The sequence below is a fragment of the Cydia amplana genome, chromosome 16, assembly GCF_948474715.1.
Source record: "Cydia amplana chromosome 16, ilCydAmpl1.1, whole genome shotgun sequence".
NCBI classification, from domain to species: Eukaryota; Metazoa; Arthropoda; class Insecta; order Lepidoptera; family Tortricidae; genus Cydia; species Cydia amplana.
Genome location: NC_086084.1, coordinates 8852125 through 8873345, shown reverse-complemented (window position 1 = coordinate 8873345; position 21221 = coordinate 8852125). Strand labels below are relative to the sequence as shown.

General features: G+C 38.0%; 3 protein-coding genes across 6 annotated transcripts in view; 2 read left to right on the top strand and 1 right to left on the bottom strand.

Moving 5' to 3' along the window:
* The window catches only part of LOC134654960 (semaphorin-1A), a 486499-nt gene that overhangs the window by 180341 nt on the left and 284937 nt on the right, over positions 1 to 21221 (bottom strand). The gene's annotated exons all lie outside the window — the stretch shown is intronic.
* LOC134655291 (uncharacterized) lies at positions 7915 to 8991 on the top strand. The gene has a single exon (XM_063510742.1). The coding sequence runs from the start codon at positions 7969 to 7971 to the stop codon at positions 8989 to 8991; it is 1023 nt and encodes a 340-aa protein (XP_063366812.1). The 5' UTR covers positions 7915 to 7968.
* LOC134655191 (uncharacterized) lies at positions 9773 to 10808 on the top strand. The gene has a single exon (XM_063510642.1). The coding sequence runs from the start codon at positions 9834 to 9836 to the stop codon at positions 10788 to 10790; it is 957 nt and encodes a 318-aa protein (XP_063366712.1). The 5' UTR covers positions 9773 to 9833; the 3' UTR covers positions 10791 to 10808.

Genomic DNA, 21221 nt, shown 5'->3' with positions numbered 1-21221 from the left:
TACGAGCGTATTATTCTTTAATTTATTAAATGGAGCATATTATGTACAAAGTAAAACTGGATGAATGCCAGTAATTAGCTACATCCTAATAATCTACCGTTATTTATATAAAGTATCTAATTCATATCTATTTCACTGTAGCTAAGTTTGTTAGCATGTATTTAATTATTGCTTCTAAATAAGGGTGATTATGAAGCAAGGTACGTCCCGATTTGTTCGCGCGTTTTTATTGGCATCCATGTTGTTGGATATTTTTCTCGCAAACCTGACCCATTTGTTCTTTATAAGCAATGCATTCCATTTCCCCGAATGTGTTGTAGTAGCAAAAAGTGAGGGAGTTTCCTTGCATTGTAGAACGGGGCCCTAAATATCGGGCTCGGCCTACCGTATAATACCTATAGGATAGGTAGGTCAGTAAAGAAGGTCGCCATAATCCGCTTCGAATAATGTTTAGTGTTTAAGTACACGGGCGACGAGGTTCACTCAGGCGGAAGACCTTTGTGCTGGATGCACAGTGCACACCCTTCAGTGTCCTATGTTTCGCGGCATTTACTTGGTAGGGTGCAAGAAGAGTACAATAGTGATACAAGTTCGGAAAGTAAGCAATTCTTGACCAGTGTAGGTCATAGGTGGTATAAAACATGAGCGAAAAAGGTGTTCTTGTTGAATCTTACGTACTTTTCAAGAAGTATACTGAACATACGCATTGTAAAATTAATTATACGTCTAATTCTGTATTGACATTATCTACTCGAAGTCTAATTTCAAATAAACCTGATTATCAGTGCAATATGGTGCGATATAAATGTGACTCTGATCTAACATTAGATCGAATTTTCATTTGAAAATAACATTCTGATAAATAAGAGTGACAGAAGATTGCCGCTGTTTATATACCTACCCTTAATCATTTAACAAACCTCCTAACCAATCCAAACGTATCGTAGCGGAACTAACCTCTTACTAAGCTGGGCTTCGCCAAAATTGGTCCTACATAATTTCACAGCTTACCCCTCGCTCGAGTCATTAAATTTACTTACAATTAGACCAAGGATATCCGAGGGATCTTCACATATCATTAACTTTTTACACCGAGACGCGTCCCTGACAAATTCCTTTTAAAACTGGCATCGGGCCAGTGTATAGGCATAGATGGGCACATTTGAACAAAGTTTTTGGATAATTTGCATGAGTGCTTATGGTTGCGTCCTGGGTTGCAGAAAGACGAACTGACCAAATAATGCTTGTTGATATGCAAGTAATTCTAAAATGTAAAGTATCTAGAACAACATAATTATTGTAGCTGCAAATTAGTTTTCTGTTGGATGTCAAAACTTTCACAGTCAAAAGTTTAATACATCTAAAGAGGCTTACTTTAGGCACTTATTACCAGTTCGCCGGACGATATGAGCCTGTCAGTTAAACGCAAAAGGTGACAACTCCGAACAAGTGACAGACTGATATCGTCCGGTGGACTGGTAAGCAGTGGGCCCCTTAACAGTGGCATCTACTATTTACTATATTTTGTAATTGTTTAGTCATGTTGGTATTTACTATACTTTATATATGCTACAAACTTACAAACCCTACATATTTAGAATAAATTAAAAAGTGGAAAAATTACCGCCTTGAGTACCATTTACCCCAAATTCGGTTGATTCATAAGAGCTGGCACGTTATTCAGTTTCCCCTTGCAAAATGGCCTAAGAGTTACTTAAAGTAAATACGAAAATATCAGAACAAGCCCTGCTATATGACAAGGGAAAGAAAAAGCTTCACAGTATTTTATATTTATTATTGGCACGGAGCAGGAACTCGGGAAATCTTGGCAGGATTTCTTGGCAGAATCTTATGTGTAGAATTTTTAATACGTAAGACCAATTTACTTGTGCGCCTTGGATAACTCGACACAGAAATAATGCTTGGCAGGGAAGGCTTTTTCACTTCTCGTCCGCAATGACGTGTTGTTCATGAAAAATAATGTTCGTTTTACTAAATATTTATTTAACAGGAAATAATGTGAACAAATATAACTTTCCGATTTTATGAAATAATCACCCTTACAAAACAAGAACATTTTCGCAGCCGTAGACAACAAGGTAATCCTCAATTAATAAGAAAACTGTAATGGCTCCTCTACTCGATGGGCCAACGCCGGCCACTCCAAGGGACGCATTTATGCGTTAGAGGGAGCAAGTGATATTGCTATCTCATTCTACCGCATGGCTGCGTCCCTTGGAGTGGCCGGCGTCGGCCCATCGTGTAGAGGAGCCATAACAAATAAAAACTAAAGTAAACTAAAACCATCTACGGCGTCTGACATCTGTTCATCAAATATTTCAGATATTAACCACGTGACATACAGGTACCTAATATTTGTCTCAATACCAGCATCATAGCAGCGACATTTTTCCGCCCTCCCGCTTATTGCAATTTATTAGACGTCGACAGGGACAAACAGTGTCCTAATCGACATTTCAGATTTACGAGTTTCGACAGGCACGTCGGATTAAAAGGACAACAAGAGCGAAATATATGTCTTCATTCCGATGCGCCGGGCCCTGGCCGCCGACCTGTTCCCATGGTTACGCGAGTTCAGTTGAACCACCGTAAAGTGACCTTAAGATAAAATATATATTTTTTTTTCTCAGCCTATTTGTGTGTCCCACGGCTGGGCAAAGGCCTCTCCCCTGGTTCTCCATAACTCCCGATTCAGCGCTTCTTCCGGCCAGTTAAGTTGTTAAGGAAGGCGTCAAAGTCGTCCCGCCATCTCTGCCTTGGCCTGCCCCGCCCACGCTTCTTCGTCGGCATCCACTTGGTGGCTATGTTAGCCCACCTATCCGGATGCATGAGATAGACGTGGCCGGCCCAGTCCCATTTGAGCCTGGCGGTTTTTTTTGCCAACGTCAGCAATGCGAGTTCTAGAATGCAGCGTGGTGTTCCGGACGCGATAAAATAATAAACATAATATAATCTAATCAAGACTTATACTTCAGCGGCATATTAATTTTGGAGTATTGAATATCAATATTAAATTAAGATCAGTACGGCTACCACCAGTATGACACGTACTCGCATATTAGTGCGATCGAGATGTATACGTAATTAGAAAGTAAGTTACGCAGACGTCAGCAAATATGTTAGTTTGACACTGCTAAGGCAGTCATGGTAAGGCTCTAGATTTATACAATTCTAATACGACTCTTGGTTTGGCTGAGTCTTGAGCATTCACCGACATCAGAATATTAATTTGTCGGCCTGAGGCTATGCATTTAGTAGCATTGTGAATAACACCTTTGAATGTGGAGCGAAAAATGAACTGAAATCCGGGGCTTATAATAGCCATTCACCCGCTCCGATCAGGTAATATGTCTGTCCTTATCTCGCGGAATGCATTTGACAGAGAAAACGTGTTCGAAGAAGCGGCATTTTCCACCGTTTGCAGTTCGAAGCCCACGGCCTACTAGAATATATGCGGTTTTGTTTTGAAATTCAACACGTAACCTATTTTTGTTTAATAGGGATTTTGTGCATAACCACGAAAATAATATTATTAGACCTAATATGAAATCCACACAATAGCATTTAATTTGACTTTGTAAACTACTTAGGTATAAGCCTCTTAAACACAACTTAAAGCGCAATAATAAGTTGAGCCTTTGAAATATTCTGAAACTCGTAATTTTCTAAATTATTATAAGATTAAATACCTAAGCACTTACTTTCTCATTGGCACCAAATTAAAGTAAATTAATTTAAAGATATTCTAAATTGTTATAATTTTATCCCATAATAAAATGAACCTATATATTTAACCGAATGGAAGACTGGTATTGCCTAAACATCAAGCGCACATTTGGTCGTTTTCCGTATTAATAAACAAAGTACAAATAAAAAAACAACGGGTTGCACTCCGGGAGTGCCGGCAGAAGTGAAAACTCAATGACTAGTGCAAAATGTCTGCAGCACTATGTATATAATTGAGGTTAACGCCATCTAGCGTTATTTCGTCGCATTACTTGAAACCCCTAAGCACATCACTGTTAGTACTCGAGTTATATTATTACCAGTTAGAGGGAAACTCACTAGATGGCATTTAAATCAATAAAGAAAAACTCAATGACATTGTAACAGTTTTTCGATCAGGTCACGTGTCCGTCTTACGTCTTACGAAGCTTACCTCTCGCGAGTTTAACATTTTTCCCCATCATAAAAAGTGCACAGCGCCGCTAAAGAAGTTTTCACTTCAAAAAAATACAGGTAGTAAATGTTCGAATGATTGCATCTCTATTGTTGTCACAATTACGTCGTAAGCGGAACAAAACACTTGACCTGTTTCCAGATATTTATTAGTGAACTATAGCTATACTTTTAGCCGGCCAAGGACCGTCCGTTTAATTGTCTGCATTCCGGGTGGACAAATTGTTCGGCGAGCTCGGATATTAATTTCGATACATTGTCTCTGGCGAGGCTGACGACGATTATTTCCAGCCAGCTGCAATATCGTGGGAACGTCAACGTTAGCATAGAAATAAGATTCTTGCACACTCCACGTATATAAAATAAAATATCTGGGAGACCGAGCTTTGCTCGGACAACATATAAAAACTCAAAAATGCGCGTTTTCCCAGAGATAAGACCTAGCTAGATCGATTTTTCGGCTCCGAAAACCGCCATATAGCAAATTTCATCGAAATCGTTAGAGCCGTTTCCGAGATAGAGAGAAATAAACATATAAATAAATAAATAAATAGACAAGAATTGCTCGTTTAAAGGTATTAGATTAGATTAGATAAGATTTTGGCAAAAATTTCATTTTTGGTACAAGCTTTTATCGCTAACTGTACTTTTCTTTCCTTAGGCAACTAATATTCATTGAGAAAATTTCTAACAATCCCAAACACAATTAGTTTGCGTTGTTTTATCACAGAGTTGCCATGGCCATATTGGCCACCTTCTTGTCTTCATCATCTGATCAGGTCCATAAGGTCATAATATTGCATCGTCAACCAATTTATGCAAAATGCAAAATTTCCGCTCTATCGGAAATCGAGAAGTGGGTCAAATATTGCTTCCAAGATTTGACCCACACTAATGAACTAATATAAAACGAATAATCTTTTCATGTGTTGTAAGCACTACTGTGCTGTGTACTGTGCTTGTAAATTACTATTTACGGTAGCAATCTCTACACTACCATATTATCTTATGTACCTGTTTAAAATACATGTTGACAGCTGACAGATCATATCGAAAACAAATCCAGATCAAAAGATCCTCCCACATGTGTTTTATGTAGAACGAATTAAAGTTCGCGAATCGTGGACTCTCTGCGCGCAAGCGAGATATGTTTTAGATAAAGATTATTTATACAGTGTCTTATTTTACAAATCCAATTTCCGCGTGAATACACGGGCCGGTTGTAAATAACGCAGACAAAGCTCGCCGAGTCTCCGTTCGATACATTATGCAGACCACGCTTCGCTGCGCCGCGCAATGAGCTTTGTAAATATACCAAGCACATCTGAAACGCCGCTTGCTGTTTTTTCAGCGAATCGACTATAGTTTTCTGACTTTCAGATACATTTCAAAACTTGCTGTCATAAAATCATTTACAGTACATATGGGGCTACTTTTCCGCACTAGTGCGTAAACTAGCACTTTTCGTGCGTATGTCGAAACTTTAAAGTGTCAATGTACTGTAAAACGTTGTTCGATACACGTGCGAATAGGTAATTCGTTTCGAATTTCCTCTTTTTCGCACTTGTATCGAAAATAACTATTTCACCACACCAGCTGGTAAAGGCTCTCTTGATTGTTCAAAAACTAATAAGAAAGTTGCATTTTATTCACATGCGAGGCAAATTTTAATTTGTTTTCTTGTGTTTGCTGGTAGAATTGACTTTTAAATGATGATTGTGAATGATAAATATTTAATAACATTTATTTTAATTCGATTTGCTTTGATTTTGTTTGAGATTTTACAGTTAGTATTTTCTTTGTGTTGGTGTGGTGAAAAATTTTGTTTCACTGGGTGCTCAAATTTGTTTAACCCTCGGCCCTGAAACCCTCGCAACGCCCAAGATTCCATTTTTCGGAATTTTGGAATCTGTCGCATGCACGAGTATCAATTTAGCACGAGAGGTTAAACCTTCCCCTTGTGAAACAAATAACTATTACTTTAATTAACGCTGGAGGCATTTAATTATGGAAAAAGTCTACACAAATTATGTTTTCATTGTTTTTCTGTTTACAGTTGGTGTAAATAGGTTTTCTGTACCGTGAATGAACTTTATAGGGTAAATATATAAAACAAAACGTCGTTATTAATAAAATTACAGTGTCTGACTTACATATGTTATTTTTTAAATTCTTTGATATGACGCATTTGATTTTCTTTACCGGAAAAGTCGCGTGTGCAAACAATATATCTTAGACTTATTGTTCTTCCGACAGCCGTTGGTCCTATCCGTTTTCTATACCATTAATCCCGAAAAATGCAATGATATCTTAACAACGCGAGGGGATTCCCCTAAGCAAAAAAACGTTCGAAAAAATCATTTCGAATGAGGTAGATGTTGATGTGTAGGAGCCAATAGAGTCACTCTGAACGCTTGCTACGTGCGGGCGAATTAATTGCTTGGCCAGACTGGTTTGTAGTGCTCTCAGATTGATCAGAGTTGTTATAGAACTCGAGGCCACTTTACAATGGTTTGCCCGAGAATTCGCCTCGTTCGGACTCGCGCCAGCTATAACAATACACAGTCTGATGGGTGCGACGAGGTAAGTAGGAGACGAGGCACGTATGTCTCGTTTCACATGCACTCCTTATCGCGACGGACAAAGGATCTTTTTCATTTCGCCTTTGTCCTGCCTGAGGTTTTGCCGACGCGTCTCTAAGGGCGCCCACATAGTGGAAACGTCACGTGATTTAGAGACGACAAAAATGTTATTTTGCCGACCGCGTGTGAGCGTTACTTGTGGGTTTGCGTGACATATTTTCCTAGTGTCGAGGATGACAAATGGGATGATAAATCACAGCGAAACGAGCTTTTCTTTAAAAGTTTTTTTATATGTTCCTACGTATACTCATACTTTGGGAAGTTTTTGTGCTTTCTGACTTTCTCATTTGTTACAAGGCGTTTTACGAGATATGGTTATACATATATACATGCCTATATAGTTACCTATATACGAAGAGCATTTTTTACAAAAGTACAGTGTTTATATGAAACTTTTACTGAACGGCAATGCGCTCATATTTGTTCTTCGTAAATGAGACAAGTATAAAAATGCCTTGTAGGGCTTTATTAAAATATTGTACTTCAAGTACTATCAATTGAAAAGTCAGTAGAATAAGTGAACGAACACATAAGAGGGGGAGTAGAAAAATACTAATTTCCGCCGGCGACGGATCTAAGTAGTCCGACGCTGAACCTAACTCCCCCGTGTAGACTGCAGTACAATGCTCACGTACCCGTGCAGGCCCTTAGTCCAACATGTTAAGCTATATTGCAATATAGCTAAACTTTAGGCTCACATGAACAGATGTTTAACACAAATAGTTTAAAGACCCAGGCTCTCCGTAACATCTCGCGCGAGTGTTTAAATGTGAAAACCGTAAAATTAGCTTAACATTAGTGGGATTTACGAAAATTTAAATACGATATGTTGCAATTATTTACGATATAGGTACGTAGGTATAATAACACTTGAAACTCTAGCGTTTTGGAATATATTTTTAGAACTCAGTGTCAAAAAAAGAAGTATATTGATATTTGTAGCCTTTTTTGTCGTAGAATGAAGTTGTCATTACAATACTTTTTAAAGTTGACAGGCAGAAAATGTCATTTTTAAAGCAATAAGTAACGTATTTAAAGATGAAAACGTTAATTGGACATATTTATTAAATAGGGTCAAATTAAACAGCGATTCAGCTTGAAGCCGAAACGTAAAACCAGGTCTGCAATGTTCCGGACGGCATACCAACGCGGATTCCTAACTGTGTTCTACAGCTGCGGCTCTAAACCTTTGGAGTTATGGGAAGTCCATGTTGAGAATGGTCATATTGCACGGCTGCTAGACCCAGATATAAAGTCCATGGTGCTAGATATAAGAGGAAATAATGTAAGCACATCGTATATGATATGTCCAACGAAAAACAGAATTCTTGGAATAACGATGCCGTTCATGATTATGGTGGTAAAGAATTTGAAGAAATATTTCACTTTTGAGGTGACCATTTTGGACGACACCGGGACAAGAAGAAGATTCCGGGTATCCAACTTTCAAAGTACTACACAGATCTTGCCCATGTCTACCGCTATGCCTATCGGTCTCGCTGACGGTTGGAACCAGATCCAGTTCAACCTATCTGAATTCACCCGTCGTGCATATAATAAGTCGTTTGTTGAAGTACAAAGAATTAAAGTGAACGCCAATATACGTCTCAGGCGTATTTACTTCGCTGATAGGTTGACTCCCGACGAAGATTTGCCCGCTGAATACAGGATTTTTCTTCCCCTACCTAATATACGCAAAAAGGCTGGAGAAGGAAGTAAAACTAACGTAATTAAGGCTGCACCGTCTCGGACCAGTAATGTCGAGCTGCCTCCAGCGATACCTCCTGAAGCAGTTCCTGTGGGTGAGACGCCAGCGGCGGTTCAGGCTGAGGTAACTCCTGAGCCTGATGCAACGGAGGTTGAAGCCCCTGCTCAGGAGGGCGAAGCTGCTCCGGAAGAAGTTGAAGCGCCTGTGGTGGAATCAGTCCCTACTGATGGTGAGGCAGCCGCAGAGGTACAACTTGAATCAGCCGCAGAGGTACAACCTACTTCAGCAGAGGTACAATCTGAAGCAGCCACAGAAGCACAGCCTGAAACAGCCGCAGAAGCACAGCCTGAAACAGCCGCAGAAGCACAGCCTGAGGCAGCTGCAGTCCAAGAACCGGCAGTAGACGCTCCGGCCGAGGCAGCTTCAGCACCGGAGGAATGAGAGTAACTTCACCAGTTGTACAGTCACCATCAAACAGATAGTGACGGCCAAAGTGGCCAAATATATCTTTATACATCCTTATTTCTACAGAAGCAAAGGTGTTATTTGGCCACTTGGAATGTCACATATACTTGATACTGAGTGTACATAGACAAATATGGTATATTAGTATATTAATGTTACATATTAAAATGTTTAATTACTGATTACACGACGTTATATCACGGATTATACTCATATTGATTGATTGATTATGTTTCTAAGAATGTTATGTTTCAGTTGTTTATTAAATATAATTTTAATATAGTTTGTCAAAGGACTGTCTTATTTCAAACATAGACAGAGAGAATCATACTATCTTTGTCTTACACTAGTACTAGCACCCAAAAGAAAAGGACGAGTATAGTTTTTTTTGTTCCTATTTACTGACTAATTGCTTTGACCAAAATGCGCGTTTTCCCGGAGGTAAGACCTATCTAGATCGATTATTCGCCCCCGTAAACCCCCATACAGCAAATTTCATCGAAATCGTTAAAAGAGTTTTTGAGATCCCTAAATAAATAAATTCCTTTCTATATATCTATACAAGAATTGCTCGTTTAATTTATTAAACCTTTATAGGTATAAGATTGTAAGTAGGTACCATATATATATTATACTACTCTTTGGTAGGTACTATCGAAATAAATGTATAAATAATTATGCGCTCGTACAACCTATTTACGTCATTGGCTGTGTAAACACACGACTGGCCGGCACGCATCAAGTGTGTCAACCAAGTGTCATTGGTACGTGACTTGCCAATATTTTTGACGATTCGATTGATATTATTTTTGTTTATAATGTTTAAAAATACGTTTCAGAGCGGACTATTATCAATATTTTACAGTTGTGGATCTAATCCTCTTGCGATATGGGACACCGAAGTCGAGAATGGGCACATCAAACGGCTTACCGACAAAGAAGTCAATTCTATTGTCCTCGAAATCGTAAGCACGAACGTCACGAATACTTTCATCACTTGCCCAAAAAACAACCAAGTTTTGGGAATAAAACTACCTTTTCTCGTCATAATAGTGAAAAATCTAAAACGGTATTTCTCTTTCGAAATAACTGTTCTCGATGACAACAATATGCGGCGACGGTTCAGAATATCAAATTTTCAGTCGACTACAAAAATCAAACCGTTTTGTACGAGCATGCCTATCGGACTGTCAGGGGGATGGAACCAGATACAGTTTAATTTGGCAGACTTTACAAAAAGAGCGTATGGCACGCAGTTTATTGAAACGCTCCGTGTCCAAGTGCATGCCAATGCTCGATTGCGCAGGATTTATTTCAGCGACCGCTTGTATACTGAAGAAGAGTTGCCACAGGATTACAAACTGTACTTGCCGCTAGAGAGGAAACAGAAGAAAGATAAAAAAGACGCGAAAGACAAGAAAGAAGCGGCGGCTCTGGCTCCTGCCGCGGCCCCTGCCACGGCTCCTGCCGCGGCCCCCGCTCCTATCTCTGCCCCGGCTGAAGTTGCGCCAATCCCCGCAGCACCTACACCTGAACCTGAGGCGCCTAGACCTGAAGCTTCTCCTACACCGACCGATACACAGCCTGAAGCTGCACCAGAGCCGCCAGCGGAGGCTCCGGCTGCGGAGCCAGATTCCGCCGGAGAACCGGCAGAAACCCCAGCAGAGAGTGCTCCGGAATCTACTGCAGGAACACCTTCAGAGCCCGCTTCAGAGCCTGCGGAGGTAACAGAAGGAGAGGCATCTGCAACTGAGACCCCTGCCCCAGAGGATTAAAAGCTGCGTATTATTATTTATTATTTGTATGTCCTGTCCATATCTCGGGACCATGGGGTCCAGGACCTTTATTCTTATTAGTTATTTAATCAATAAAAAGGTATACTATATTCAATTACAAGTTTTTGTTTAGTTTAGTCCGTCCCAGTGTCACTCAGTGCTGTATTTTATTTACTCACAAATGTTATGACAGTCGTGCAATCGGATGTAAATAAAATGTGCCTAAAAATACTAGATGACTGAAAACTGGACTTCACATTTGTTTAACTTCTACAAAGATCAGCATTCACCAAAAACAACATTGTATGGCGCGAAAGCAATAATTTGTTAATCTCCAATAAAAAATCCGGCCATTTTCCAGCGCGCGTGGCGTCCCATTCAATATGCAAAAGCGGGTCATAAAATTGCACCATCGTCGGTTGTAGCCGTCTCTTTAATAGTTTATGCTCTGGTCTATGGCGCGAAATTCCGCCCATTATTTAGGGTTGTGCCCGTCAAACGGACTGTACGAACGTCGAAAGATTTATCGTCGGTGGCTTGCACTACCGTTCACTGTTTCACTCAGTTATTTAATTAATTATACAGTTTGCTTTGATTGTTTCTACTTTTACGGCGTACGTAATTTCCACATTATTTCCACACTAAGTACTCTATATATAGTTAACTGTACCTAAACAAAATAAATTACTGGCTGAGGATTGGACACAATTTAGTTATATGTACGTACAAAGTGAAAAAATGAAATGTAGATTTTGGAACACTTTCAAATTTAGGTACAGAAGTTTACAAACTTATAAAAAAAAACCAGCCAAGTGCGAGTCGAACTCGCGTTTTATTTTTATCAAAATTGTTGACCCAGTAGTTTCGGAGATAAAGGCAATGGTCGGACAGACAGACAGTCAGACGCACGAGTGATCCTAAAAGGGTACCGTTTTTTCCTTTTGAGTTACAGAACCCTATTATATGCTAGGGTCGATAGGCACCCGGGTAAATGTGCCTAGTACGTTTCTGGCGTTGCCTCTTTGAACGGCTAGAGAAATATATAATATGCTGGACTAAATATGCGCCGGACCTGGGGTCGCCGCTTTTTGCTCGGAGGCGTTGGCCTAACTTTCTTATATACTTGGTCAACCAGATCTTGACAGTAGAAAGAGGCGGCAAATTTGAAAAATGTAGGCGCGAAGGGATATCGTTCCATAGAACATTTGAATTTCGCGCCTTTTTTACTGTCAATATTTGGTTGAGCAGCTATATTTTTTTTAGCATCAGCACACCAAGGTCCGCTGGTCTCTATGGCTACTATCGAAGGTCGGCTCCAGATTTGAGTATATAGCCCGTTTCCGTTTGGCGGCGTTTTCGTCAGCAGCTCCAGCTTTGTGCACCGTGTAGTTGAGATGCGAAGGGGCAAATGAACTTACGCAATTATTAGCAACTAAGTACCAAAATTTAGTTACCCCAATGTATCTTACAAAAATATCAACCTTATTGCAAAGTAATAAAGTGGAGTTATGGAAACGTGATGTCTAGGTATTATTGTACCTTGAATTGCAGTAATAATAAGTAGGTACATAAGCACGGTTTACAGATGTTGTTTCAACTACGTTCAGTCATTACCAAATTTGTCATGAATATAGGCTTTATGTTAATGAAACTCTGCTTAAATTAAACTAATTTAGTCGAATAGAAGAGAGCAGATTGCTCTTCAGGCTTAGGGACAGGTGTCTTTACTGAATAAATTAATTTTGAAGAGCTTGACTCCATATTCGCAACCTGAATCTTCAACTTTCAAAGTTATTGGAATTCAAACTCTATTTCCAATTACGTAAGTTTGTTGTTACAAACATACAGTAAAGTAAGATACGAGGTTCACGAATATTGTTGATAGGTATTCTGCTTAATCCTATCTACGTACTTGTCTCGTATTTTAGTTGACATTACTGAAATATTCCCAACCTATGTTCCCATCAACTGCCTTTGGCAGTGAAATATGAAGTACAATTTGCTTTCGACAACAGAAATACAAGATTCCAGTGTATAAGTAATAATAATAGAGGTGAATAAAATTGGTTTGTTGACATTATTTCAAATTTCTACAGACCAAACAGTATAGTATTTTATGTTCAAATATTTCAAGTATAAATCTTGAAAAAAAACTATTTCCTATATTTTTTTGCTATAATTTTATTTCCTAATAGTTATGCAAGGCTGCAACGTCTGAATCTAGTAACGATTGAATCTTAGTGTAAGGCCTGAGTGGACGCTCGAGTTAGGCGTGCAGCGGGGCGGGGCGTGCGGCGTGCATGTTAAACAAATGCAAGCGTATGGAAGCGGCCTCAGTGCACGCTGCTCTAATTACTTGTGAGCCCGACGCCACGCTGCACACCCCGCCGAACGCTCCGCTTCAAGCGTCCACTCAGGCCTTACAGTTAAGTCTAGCACAACGAGTCCTTCAGTTACAGTGAAGAAAATACCTGAAACAAAGAAACGTAAAATTAATCATACTGTATGTAATACGCACTTTCGACATATATTTATTGTTTCTAGTCAAAAAGTTCTAACGGACGGATATGACGTAGGTACCTAGAAGGGTTCTGTTTTTATTAGAACTGAATGCATCGGTTACCCTAGCCTATATGACATCGCTTAAATGAGTAAATAGACTCACGTTTCATAATAAATATATTTCGTAGTTCCAAAACAACTCTTGTTCAAGTAAACAACAACAAACTAAATTGAATAATCATATTGAAATGTCCGCCACGAGGCTCGTGAAATCTCAGCGACTGTGGGCCCGATTCGGATTTTGAACTAGATATCTATTAGTCATCACCAAGATACGACAATAAGACTATATAACAATATATAGAAGATATAACAATATTTTTATGATCTAGCCTGTCAAATTTAACATTTCCGCGATTCTGGAGATACTCTTGAACGATTTTCAAAATGTCTAAAACGTCTCGTTATGTATTTTTAGATCTCAAAACGATTTTGAAACGATCTTGAAACGATCTTAAAACGATAATTTAATGTAAAAGTGACATTGGTTGCCCGAATTGAGCTGCAAAAGATATCTAGTTGAAATCTAAACTAGTTGGTATCTACTATATCTAGTAGGTACATATCGTATCGTTATCTTCTCTAGAACGGATCTAATTTTCCGAATACCGCGGTGTGTCCTGTTTATTACACTGAATAAGAGACCAAATAGCATCATAAATATCTGAACATAATACTTAGCCGAACCTTGCCCGCAAATGTAAAAGAGAATATGAAATGTACTAAAAGCAAAACGCTGACCATTAGTAGACGTTATCTAGTCGCAATAAGGTATACGATTGACCAGTTAAGTTACATATATACGTACCTAGTACAAAAGGGCATACTTACATAGAATACAGGTCATTTTGTTTCCTTTTTACCCCAAGAAACCAAATATGACAATGTATTCTGTTAACATTGAATTGTTAAAAATGTGTAGTTTTCTTAAGGTGACGGTAGAGGTGGGTAAATTTTCAGATTCTGTCAATTTACCCCATTTCACACACAAGCGCACTTCACGCACACTACCTCACTTTACTGGGACAGGTCATTGACCCATCAAGTTTTTTTAAGATTGCGTTTTGAGTTTAGTGTTAACCACTGACCTCTTTTGAGGAACAGAAACAGTAAAAACGTTCCATTGAAAGAAGAAAGAGAAACAATACATTAAATCTTGCTCTCCTTGTCTGTTCATGTCACACGTGACGTATTTAAATTCTAATTTAATTCATTTGCTTGTTAACTATTTTCTGCATATTATGGCTTTGTCGAGATACGCGTTTTGTAAAGTTAAACCGAATAAACCCAGATGTCATTAAGTCAGATGTAAAATGTTATTTACTACTCTATACGGTTATTCATAAGGCGAAAAATCAATTCAATTAAAAATTTAAATAAATAAAGTTTCGGCAGGGTGGAAATTTAATTAAGGCCGACAAAATAAAATTTAATAATATATGTCGGCTGATGTACCCCTAAGATCTTTACAGATTTACTTGTACGAGTATCCTATATTCGCTATTTATTTTGCTATTAAATTTATAAAATTAAAATAAATAATTAAATATTATACTGGCATTCCACCGCTATTATTTCAGTGCTGAACTGATTATCTTCGATCGTAGCCTTGATGATGTAGTTGTACTTACACTTACGGCGGTAGGAGCGGCAATGAACCCCGCGCAGCGTAGAACGAGAGGTGCGTTGGGATAAGTGCATATACATATAATTCTTCGTGCGTCTGTCTGTCTGTACGTCCGTCTGTCACAGTCTATTTTCTCCGAAACTACTGGACCAATTCAGTTGAAATTTGGCACACATATGTAAACATGGCACACAAATGTAAATTTGTGACCCAAAGATGGACGTGTAACGTAAATAAAATGTATTTTAGAGGATTTGAAATACGGTAGCCATTTTTTAGGGTAAATGAAAAAATTAAAAAATATGTTTTTTAAACTATATAGTGTTACATATCAAATAAAAGAGCTCATTGTAAGAATCTCAAAGATATATTTTTTTTATAATTTTAGGATTAATAGTTCAGCAGTTATTCATGAAAATAGGCAAAAAATGATCATTCTCCGCCCACTTTCTCCGAAACAACTGGATCTAAAATTTTGAAAAAAATACACAAAGTAGTTCTTTACCTATATATGTCAGGAAAATCTATAAGAAATGTGCAGTCAAGCGTGAGACGGACTTAATATACGGAACCCTTAGAATGCGAGTCCGACTCGCACTTGTTTTTGTTTAGCTCTTATTAGGTTTAAGGAGTTTTATGAGTGAAAAAAGAAGTTTTTTGTTTTATGTGCCCGCGTTATTGCCGATCGATTGTGTTTTAAACGATAATTAGACAAAAAAACTTGTTTTTCACCCAACGAATATAGATCCCCATGACACATCTTCCAAGTCGCCTTTGGATAGGCTTAATTTTAAAAATAATTGAAATAATGTTCTATATCATTCATACTTGCAAAAAAAGACTAAAAATAATTTACGTGACCAATGCTTATTATTAGTAAATATCTTACAATTTAATATCTGATATATCACACGATACAAAAAAATGGCCGCAAAGTTAAAAGTTTATTTATTTACGTTACTAGTCCATCTTTGGATCACCGACTCTTTGTCATATGTGAAAAATGTGTACCAAATTTCAATTGAATTACTCTATTAGGGGCAGACACACGAGTGATCTTAAAAGGGATTTTTTTCTTGAATGATTTGTATGTACTTACCCCAACGCACCTCACGTTCCACGCGGCGCAGCGTAATCAGTAAGTACCTAATAATTAGTGTCCGACCGAAACACAAATTTCTGTATATATAAGTATTGTTGTCCTACTTGCTCGCCAACTTTTGGTCTTTGTCACATAGTTTAGTTTCATAATACGAAGTACTATTTCGTATGTTTCGGCCAGGCCGAAAGATTCGGCCGTTTTTTGGCCGAAACCGAAACTACGGCCGAAACATGATTTTATGGCCGAAACCGAAACCGAAACCGAATCTTCGGTCGGACACTACGAATAATCACAATGGTCTTAAGTACCACAGACCCTACTGTCGCTTAAGTCCTTTATGACAATCTCTGCCTATTAGAACTTATAAAAAAAAAAGAAACCGAGTAATTATATCCAACTACCGAACCTGCTTACAAATTTTCTCGAGATATTTGAGAAATGTGATATGCAAAGGAGAACATTCGAACAAACGAAAGTATTTTTGCCCAAGCTGAAACGGAGACCTTCGCCTACGCTCGGTCAGTGATGGTTTAGGTACAGTCAGCTGCAGGTCACCCCTGCATAGAAGATTGTATGCAGGGGTGGTACCTTTTCTCTGCAGCTGACTGTACACCTATAAAAAATTTGCTGTACCTGCTGCAATTTTATACCGGTACCGTACTTTATATTTCAACAGGTATAGTACCTTCAAAACGAAGCGGTATTGATAAATAATAACGGTACCGTACCGCCTATAAATAATAATAATAATTCAGCCTATATACAGGGTGGTCCAAACCTTGACGTCCAAAAATTTTTTTTTAGATTCCTCACGTCGTGGGCTATCAGAATATACCCCATGTATGTTAGCCGATTTTTCGTAGTTATCGAGTTATGATTTTTTTTTACTTTTAACTTTTCATATGAAATTCCGGGGTTCCCATACAGAGTGGCTAAAAAATAACTGCATTTCCGTTGCCAGGGAGGTTTTGGGATTATACTGAGCAACTTTTACAATGGGGCCAACCCCGAAACCGCGAAAAAAAATTACCCTTCCATAGAAAATGGACTAGCCAAAATGTATAATAAGCCAATTTTTTTTTCGCGATTTCGGGGTTGGTCCCATAATAAAAGTTGCTCAGTATAATCCCAACACCTCCCTGGCAACGGAATGCAGTTATTTTTCAGCCACTCTGTATGGGAACCCCGGAATTTCATAGGAATAAGAATAAGAATAGAATAAGAATTGTTTATTGCCACATACATGAACATAAAATAGAGTTAGAATTACTTACATAATAAAATAAAACAGTTGTTATCATATACAAAACAAAAGTGAGAAGATCTTTGTATTAGGCAAAGGGTTCCAGTCTCAGCGTGTGCCGGGCCTAGGTGCCCGGCGCTGGTTTTCAGACCGGTCCCAGACTAAGGACGGTCGGAGAATATTACCTACATAGGAAAAGTTAAAAGCTTAAAAAATCATAACTTGAAAACTACGAAAAATCGGCTAACATACATATGGGGTACATTGATAGCCCACGATTTTTGGACGTCACGGTTTGGACCACCCTGTATAGACAATAATCTCAACGCTAGCCCAATGCGGATTGGGGACTTCACACACAGCTTTGAATTTCTTCGCAAATGTATGCACTACGAGTATGCAGGTTTCCTCACGATGTTTCCTCCTTCACCGAAAAGCTAGTGGTAAATATCAAATGATATTTCGTACATAAGTTCCGAAAAACTCATTGGTACGAGCCAGGATACCAATGAGTTTTTCCTTACCGCTTATACCGTAAAGAAATAATGCAGTCTCTGCTTTGCACGATTATTGTGTGGACATAATTCTTATAATCACCGAAACATACATACCTCTACGCACAGAATGTCATTGAAATAAAACATTGTTTTTTATAGTAAATTAATATAACATTCGATTTATACACATAACAATAAGCAGGCCAGGCCGCAGCGATATTGGCCTGTAAGCTTCATCTCGGTCTCCAAATCCGCAAAACTCGCTGGTACTAAATGCTGGTCTTGCCGTTATTAATTATCTTGATTCTTGAAGATTATCAGAACAGCACGTTACGTAATCGCATACATAGACGGAACGAACGTCAACAAAGTAGGTGTAGACACTGCAAGTCTTTAGGTATTAAACGAATTACGCTTCGTATTAATAGATGAGTAATATTTAAATGAACATATAATATTCTCTAACATAAATACAAGATTACAATTAATTGACATCAAAAGTCATTGACGTACAGAAGTCATATACATTTTTATAATGACGCAAAATTGATACCAGCATAATGAAAATCAATCCCAATCAGTAAAACGAGTCTTTAAACTTTTTTCATTTTAAGCGGGTTTTGAAGGAACAAGTTACTTAAATTCGATTGTAATCGTATTGTTTTAGGATAATTTACTGCTGTTTTCGACCGTTACGACCCGTAAATAACAACAACTCACATTTAAAATTTGACTGGAGCTCGACGTGATTATATTTATTTACCCTATTTTATGAAATACAATTTATCTACTGGTATACATTTTCGTATGCGTATATGATGAAATGTCTTTATTAATGTCAAAAACGAGCTATGACGATGTACACGTCTGCTTCGATGCAAGGCCAACGGCCATCTGACTCGAAGAAGAGTTTTGAGTGATGTCGTCAATGTATGGAAATTATACGAAAGTTTACATTTGGGATTGAATTTCTGTGTTGTATTTGTGAGTAAAAATATTAGTAGATAATAATCTGGTAGTTTAGTTATCTAGCCTTCAAAATCCCACAACAACTCAATTACTGTCAAAGACAAAACTGTAATGCGTCTTGCTCAAACGGAACTCCATATTTTGATTTTTGGACACTTTTAGTGTCGATTTGTAGAGAATTACAGGAAATAAAAAAAAATATGGCGTGAAGAGCCGGTACACGGCTTCTTCGTGAACAGATTTGCGTATAATTTAATGCAGTTATTAATCATTCATTGAACAAATTGATTGCACAAAGTGAGGTCTAAATCGAAAACGTCATATACCGTCCCCTTAAGAAAAAGTCTTTGAAGTACTCAAGACACTCATTTAAAATTTACGTATGAAGGAAAAGAAAATACATTCGGAACTGGAATATTTCATAGCGTTTTATAGATGGCGTTTTAAAAGCATGTAGAATAATTCATGATCCCTTTCCGTTGTGATATGTTTTTTAAATTGGAAAAAACTCGGGTTGCTCCTTCATCTTATACTTTGAAAATCTAAATTCTTGTATCTCCATCTCTGTCACTCTAATTGGTAATGCAAAAGTGATGGAGATGGAGATAGCGATTAGAAATTATAATGTTCGAGGACGAGGGTGACCCCGCACAGTGAGTGATTACTGATAGTGAATATATAGCCACTAATTCAATGTTAGCCGCGAAATACTCATTATAACTCCATAAGTAGGGTATCAAATCAAAACAATACTGAATAAGGGGTTTACGGTAACTCGGTTAACCAGGTCAGAGTGTCTAATCCAAATGGTGTGATTTATATTCTGGTCGCTATATCGTTATATTCAAAACACATGATCACGCCATATTCGTTCAACATAAGCGCGGTAATAAGTTAGCGGCGTGGCGAGTGATAAATCACGAACCATAGTGACGTTTCGCCGGTGGCGCAAACAGCAAACAGGAGGCGGAATATCCTGCCTTTAGGCTGCTTTTTCGGTTAGCGACTGCAACAAAGTTACTGTTTCAGCGTTACTGCCCACGTCAACGCAACAGCAGTAATGTTGCAACGCTACTGCGGTTGCCATCCGAATGTGACCTGTAATCGCCGAATATAATCGGTACAAGTTGTTGTAGGTACAATGTGGGTATTAAGATGTTTTGTTTTACCTGTCAAATTTAACTGTCTCATTTTGAAATGTAACGTTGTTTCTATGGTCTATCGCAGGTTATTGGTCACCAAACGTAGGAAAGCTTTGTTTTTTTGACATACATAAGTAAGTACATACGTACATAGTTGATTCATATAAATAAAAAAATAAAAAAGCCTTTTATTTCTTGCATGTCAAACATAAAAAATCTACAATACAATTTATTTAATTTTGTAATAGTCAGTTTTTAGTAATGTTTGGTCACTTATGTACATATTGTTATGTTTTTTTTTACTAAGTGAATTTAGCCCCCTTTCAGGTAAAGTTGATTCATATACCTACATATTATCAGGGAATCGTGGGGTACATTTTAAACGTTAGTAAAATTATCAGTTGTTTTATTTTAGGTACTAAACTCCCAATATTATTATATCCAATAATGGTATTATAATGGTAAATATTAGCCCTGGCGGCAAAATGGACTACCGGATATTATAGTTCATAACTTGGGCCAGACCCTTAAGGCTACGCGAACAGTCCGCTGCGTCGGCTTTTCATAATACAACTTTAATTTACTGCTGCATTTTAAGTTATGGCCAAAATTAGTTGAAATATAGATAGATAGATAGATAGATAGATTTATTTATTTCATAATACAGATTAGTGTTGAGTCGCTCACTCGTGAGGCACCTCATTTGTACCACTCATTTAGTTAATTTGTCGCAGTACTTCGTACCGCAAAAATGTCTTACTTCACTCCTCTATTCATTTTACTCATTTACTCGCGCGCATCACAAACACCTCTGCCACACAAATCATTCAAATTCATTCGCGAGTCTCGCGACCCTCAAAATTTATACACTCCTCACAACAGTCACAAATCGCAAGAGAGTCACTGGATCGCGCGAGGCGCTAGGTGCTCGCCTGCTTAAATATTACTATTTATTTATTTATAAAGGAAGTGATGAGTGATGAATACATAAATAAAAATGTATATACATTTAAAAAAAATTGGCCCTGTTGGAATTAATGGAATAGTCGACGCTGAAAATATGCTAGTACCTCACCTCATTTGAAGTAAGACATTGTAACACCTCATTTTAGAAAATGAGGTACTCATACAAACTCATTTTAAATTGATGTCCTACCCATCACTAATACAGATTACATTATAAATTGCAGGCATGTCAATCTACAAGAATTCATATTATGATCGTCAAAACAAGGATGTCACCAGAATATAATCAATAAAATATTAAATTAAAAATAAAATAATTACAG